Genomic DNA, 6000 nt, shown 5'->3' with positions numbered 1-6000 from the left:
ATTAATGCTAAAAGCAAGGCTTCCCAGTGCTGCTGATGTTTTCCTCCCTCCTTCCCCATCATGAGCGAGACCTCTGTTCATACACAGCTTACCTTCTTGGCTTATGCTGGCATCCCAGTGTTGGGTGCCATGCCTTCCGCAGAAAACTATGCCTGTGGGATGTTTCTGCAGTAGCCAAGCCACCAGCAAATACTGTGAGCAGCAGGTGTAAGTGGGAAAGGCAGCAGCCCCTGAAGCAGAGCCTCCCAGGGGCAGCCTGACCTGGCCTACTTCACACTGCTTAAAAATACCACTCCTTTCTGGATGGCTGAGCTTTTCCCTCCCGAGCCCCTCTGACAAGAGTGTGAGGTTGGCAGCCAGGACAGGTAATCTCAGAGGTTTATTCTCAGCATACAGACAGACATTAAGGTGCTCATTCTTCATCCTCCAGGGGAAGAACAATCTTGCTGGGGTCATAGTAATTGGAGTCAAGGACAGGCAGGCCCAAAGCCTCTCGCTCCTTTATTTTTCGTTCAGCTTCCCGACGAGCCCAATTTTGCATCCTGAATGAGAGAAAAGGGGGAAAGAATGAGTGAGCTGTTAAGAGCTGCAAGTACAGAGCTAGAAATAGAGGGAACAGGAACTCAGGCCTTCTCATTTAGTTTCCAATGCAGGCCGAGGAACCTCTGACTCTCCAGATATTCTGGAATTAAAACTGCCAGGAGACCCAGTCAATCAGCTTAGCCAGTCCCAATGGCTTCTGGGAGTTGAAGTGCAAAAACATGTTATGAAAGTACTTATCTGTTCTATTCAAAAGGGGTCAGGTGTTTGCCATAGGACAAAGAGTTGAAAGCCCTAGTACATTATCAGGCAGCAAAAATGAGATGAGTGGGAGTGGACTAGAATTACCTCATGGCTCATTTGGACCATCTAAAACAGGCATGGGCAAACTTCGGCCCTCCAGGTATTTTGGACTTCAATTCCCAGAAGCTTATGAGCCATTGGGAATTGTGGGAGTTGAACTCCAAAACACCTGGACAGCCAAAGTTTGCCCATGCCCTGATCTAGAACAAGGGTTTGCAAACCCTTTTTTGCTGCTGAGCCCTTTTTGAAGCAAAAGTATATTGTGGGGCCTTAGAAATGTTTATATCTATTCTACTATCTATCTATCTATCTATCTATCTATCTATCTATCTATCTATCTATCTATCTATCTTATCTCAGGAATGGGCCAGGCCAGTGGCAGATGGAGGGAGGGTGTTTGTGTGAACTAATTCACACAGTACAAAAAGAAAAAAGAAATAAAGAAAGAACAATACAATATTTAAAATGAACAATTTTAACCAACATAAACTTAACAGTATTTCAGTGGACGATCCCAGAGGCCATCCAGTCCAACCCCTTTCGTCCATGCAGGAAAAGCATAATCAAAGCACCCCCAACAGATGGTCACCCAGCCTTTGTAATAATATCAATAGTAGTAGTAGTAGTAGTAATAATAATAATAATAATAATAATAATAATAATAATAATAATAGCAGAAACTCCAGAAGCCATACAGTCCAACCCCCTTCTGTCATGCAAGTAAAACACAATCAAAGCACTGCTGAACAGTGGGAGAGAAGCAAAGAAAGAGTCTGGATGGTGAGAAAAAGAGTTTGAGCAGTGAGGGAGCAGGGGAAAGGGTCTGTTCTCCTGGAGGACGCTGCTACTGTTGTTTCAATACTTTAATTTCCCTGCATTTCTCAGGAGGAGAAAAGAGGAGGAGGTGGGAAGCAGCATGGTGCTGTGGAGCCCCTCACTATCACCCATGGAGCCACAAAGGCTCCACAGAGCCCAGTTTGAGACCCCCTGATTTAGAAACATGGGATAGAGCACTCCTTAGTTCAATGGTGGGGCAGCAAAAAAAATAATAATAATGGCAAGAGTAAAAGGTTTCTGAATCCCACCTAGTGACTGTTTCAGACATTTACACAAATCTATTAGTAACAGCATGCAGTTTACAGTGGAGTCTACAGAAAATGCTTCAGCTGTACTTCATAAAAAAGGAAAATCAGCCTGTGTAGCAATCCTTGCAAGTGCTGATTTATTATCAGTAAATGTTAAATTTTCTGCTTATTGTATATACTTATGCAGCCCAGGTCTCGTAAAAATTTATCAGGCAGAAAGGGGTCTCAAGTGGAAAAATCTTAAGAACTCCTGAAACAGAGCACCAATGAAGTAAAGCCAAACCCAATTTCTTCATTGTGGAAATAAATCTTACGTACTTATAACTGGAGCAAATACATGCAAATCTCCTTATTTTGCAGTCACTTGCTCAGCCTATATTTTTAAATCTGAATCAGATTCCCACCCCATGGCAGGGGAATGGTTAGGAAAGAGTGATGCTGCCAAATTTAGCTTTTTTAGGAAGAGAAAAGGTGCATTGGCAGTGGATGAGAGGGGGGAAGCAGTGCTTTCCAGGTAGAACAATGTACTAAAAAGTCCATTCCTTTGAAATATAGAGCTTCAACATTTACAGTTATTTTGTGGACTAGAAACTTGCTTAAAGTTTTTTCTCCCAAAAAGCTGGATCTGCATTAAACACTGAATCTCACATATATTGTGGTATAGAAAAACTATAGTACTCCATTCCCATTGCATGGCGCCCTCTAGCAGCACATGGGAGGCAGTGCACCCAGGGACTCCTCCCAGCTGTTTGCCTCTAGCGAACATCGGCAGAAGCTGGCATATGAGCCCAATCAAAGCTACAGCATTAATTACACTGTGCTGAGATGAAGTGCAAAGCTGCTTGCCTTAATCAGTGCTTCGTTAAGGAGTCACCAACCTGCCGCTTAGCTGGCAGGAATATGACACAACCCCCCTCCTTTTTATTACAAAGCTCCATTCTGCTTTTACTTTGGGGGACTTTGGAAAGGGTTTCTATTAAAACATCCAAATATATAAAGGTGGTGGCCTCATGCCTAGTTCCCATTAAGCTCCTGTCTTGGTTCTCTCTGCCCCAGCCAGACCAACACAGACAATTTGGCCCTATCAAGCGAATGCGGCTCTTGCTTACATTTCCTTCGAGGCCTCCAGTTCCTGGCGAAGAGGGAGTGTGCCTTGAGCAAATGGTTGATTGGAGCTACAGCTTTATTTATTTTAGATACACGTAAAAACCTAAAAGAGCCAGCCAGCTGCTTTGGTGGCTCAGAAAAGCAGTAACGGGGTCTGGCCTAGTTTGCAATCGCCCGCTGCTATTTCCATCTCCCCTTCAAACGGACAGCATGAAGTCAGGCAAATTTCAACTGAGGGAGGGGACGCGGTCTTTAAACTCTCTGCTCCACACAGGAAGGAGGAGGCATCATCACTTTCTATTGTAGTTGATGATTTCTCGAACTTTTTGAACTGCTTCAAAATGCATCCTTCCTCACAAATGGGCGAGGAGCCTTCCTCTGGCAAGTATGCATGTAAGCCACACGTGAAGTCTACTTGCTGCTACAGTTATAAGGAGTTGTGGATCAGGGCCCTGGAAGGAACAAGAGCAAACAACTGGGATGGCTCATCACTCCCCTCCCAAAAGCAACCAGCAAAAGAGGCAGGTCGCATGTAGATGTTGTGGTCCTCCATGTGACCCCGTATCTTCTATACTTAGCAGTCAGCAGCCTAGGGTGCCTGCAAAGCTGAAATCATTTGTTATGGAGAGGAAAGCATCTTTGCATTTTCCTCTCCAGGATATTTTGCTTCTTTGCATTTCTATGTCATAAGTACAACGGTGCCTTCCCCCAGCCATCCCAGTTTGAACTAAGGGAAACCTCTGGATCTCCAGAGGTATTAAAATGCCCTTAATCCATTATCACGGGGAATGTTAGCCAGGACCTAGAATTAGGCTGTTGTATGGAGGATGCCAGCCACAAATTCAGGCAAAACAGATGCAGGAGAAAATGCTGACAAAACATGGACATACAACCACACAACACACTAGTGATTCCAGCCATGAAAGCTTTCGACGATGCACAAGGCCTAGAATCATAGAAAACATGAAAAAGCACACAAGGGCCATCCCATCCAACACTCTGCCATGCAGGAATACCCAATCAAAGCACCCCTCTAGGTATTAGTCCCATGTATTTGTGTGACTTCTGTCCCAAGTGTCTGTAGGAACTGTAGGACTTGGTAGCCTATTGCTACCAAGCCTTGTTGCAAGTTCTTATTTGATAACAGCAATGTCTCAACAGGGAGTCTGAGGCAAGTGGACATTGCTTCACTGTGGCCATCAGTTCATCCAAAAGCAGAGGCAAAGTCTGAACAAGGGAGCCCTCTCACTTGGTCATTGGTCCAACCAGAAATCTGTATGCCTACAGAGCACCTGAGGTGATACTTTCCAAACAAGCTATACTAGACTTCTCCCAGAGAAATGGATACAAGAAGCACGACAGGAATAGTGCGCATGCAAAGGGAGGCTTAATACCTCTATCCTGTTCCAAACTCAGTAAGCAGAAAGCCATGGGAAATGTTCTGCAAGTGTTGACACATATTCTTGTGACTTTGTATTCTTTGGATCCAAATATTACCCTGTAGGAACTCTAAAACTGGGAAGGCAAGATCTGAAGGGGACTAGAGTGAAAAAGAGGGTCAGGAGTGGCTGTGAACATTTTCTAAGACCTAGTCGAGGAAAAAACGGGATGCTGGATTAAGTGTTGTCTCTGGCCACAGATTACTGTAAAGTCAAGTGAAACAGTAGAAACATTCCTACTTTTTCAGAAGTCCCTTTCAGAGCCTCTTTTTCCTGCAGTTAACATGCCCCTCTTCCCCCTGTAAATAATGACACGTTTTCTGACTTTTTACTCAGTCCATAAGGACTAGACCAGGGGTCCCCAAACTTTTTAAACAGGGGGGCAGTTCACGGTCCCTCAGACCATTGGAGGGCCGGACTATCGTTTTTTTAAAAAAACTGTGAACAAATTCCTATGCACACTGCATACATCTTATTTTGAAGTAAAAAACCAAAAAAAAACCAAACGGGAACAAATACAGCCTCAATGTTAATAATAATAATTATTATTATCATCATCATCATCATCATCATCATCATCATGAAAATAATAAAGAGGGTTGGACCATGTAGTCCAACCTCCTTCTGCCTTTGTCCACTAAAAGCACAAGCAAAGCACCCCTGGCAGATGGCCACCCAGCCTCAATGTTGTTAATAATAACAATAAAAATAATATTAAGGGTTGGAAGAGACCCCTTGGCCCACTTAGTCCAGCCCTCTTCTGCCTTTGAGCACCACAAGCAAAGCACCCCTGGCAGATGGCCACCCAGCCTCAATGTTAGTAATAATAACAATAAAAATAATATCAAGGATTAGAAGAGACCCCTTGGGCCATTTAGTCCAGCCCTCTTCTGCCTTTGTGCACCACAAATTAAATAATAATTAATATACCTTTGTAAACACAAGCAAAGCTCCAACTCCAGGCAGGCACAGGGAGAGGAAGGAGGCGGGAAAGACTTGTGCAGGGAGAGGGAGGAGCCAGGAATGGCTGCAAACACTTTTGCAGGGAGAGGTCCGAAAGGGCTGCAAAGGCTTGTGCAGGGAAAGGACGGAGCGGCAGCATGCACCTTCCTCGGGGGAGGAGGAGGAAGCCACTGCCGTGGGGGCCGGACAGATGCCTTCCAGGGGCCACATGTGGCTCATGGGCCGTAGTTTGGGAACCCCTGGACTAGACACTTGGACTTCCAGGTCAATTAATGAAATGTCATAATATCAGGATCCAATTCCAAGTGACTGTTTTGCACTTCAGGGACCGATGTTCTTTACATTGGCTTTCTCACTCCTCCCCAAAACCCAACATCCAAACTATTACAATGGCCGCAGTAATGGGTCTGTGTGTGTCATAAACTGCGGAGGGGAAGCAGAGCACAATGTAGAATATTGGGAGGGCAACTCAGAAGTACAGCATCAAGGCAGTATTTGCCTCGTTTATACAAAGCACTGCAATGTACACTGATCCATGGGTCTGCTACAATTTTCCATTTCCC

General features: G+C 44.6%; 1 protein-coding gene across 1 annotated transcript in view; it reads right to left on the bottom strand.

The window, feature by feature from the left end:
- Positions 1-360: 360 nt before the first annotated feature.
- The window catches only part of ndufb11 (NADH:ubiquinone oxidoreductase subunit B11), a 53321-nt gene continuing 47681 nt past the window's right edge, over positions 361-6000 (bottom strand). The window contains exon 3 of the mRNA XM_003216706.3: positions 361-542. Coding sequence (XP_003216754.1) covers positions 413-542 — 130 coding nt within the window. The 3' untranslated portion in view covers positions 361-412. The remainder of the gene's footprint in view (positions 543-6000) is intronic.

This window comes from Anolis carolinensis, chromosome 2 (assembly GCF_035594765.1).
Source record: "Anolis carolinensis isolate JA03-04 chromosome 2, rAnoCar3.1.pri, whole genome shotgun sequence".
Lineage (NCBI taxonomy): Eukaryota > Metazoa > Chordata > Lepidosauria > Squamata > Dactyloidae > Anolis > Anolis carolinensis.
The sequence above is the reverse complement of the archived record's forward strand: the minus strand, read 5'-3'. Positions and strand labels throughout refer to the sequence as shown.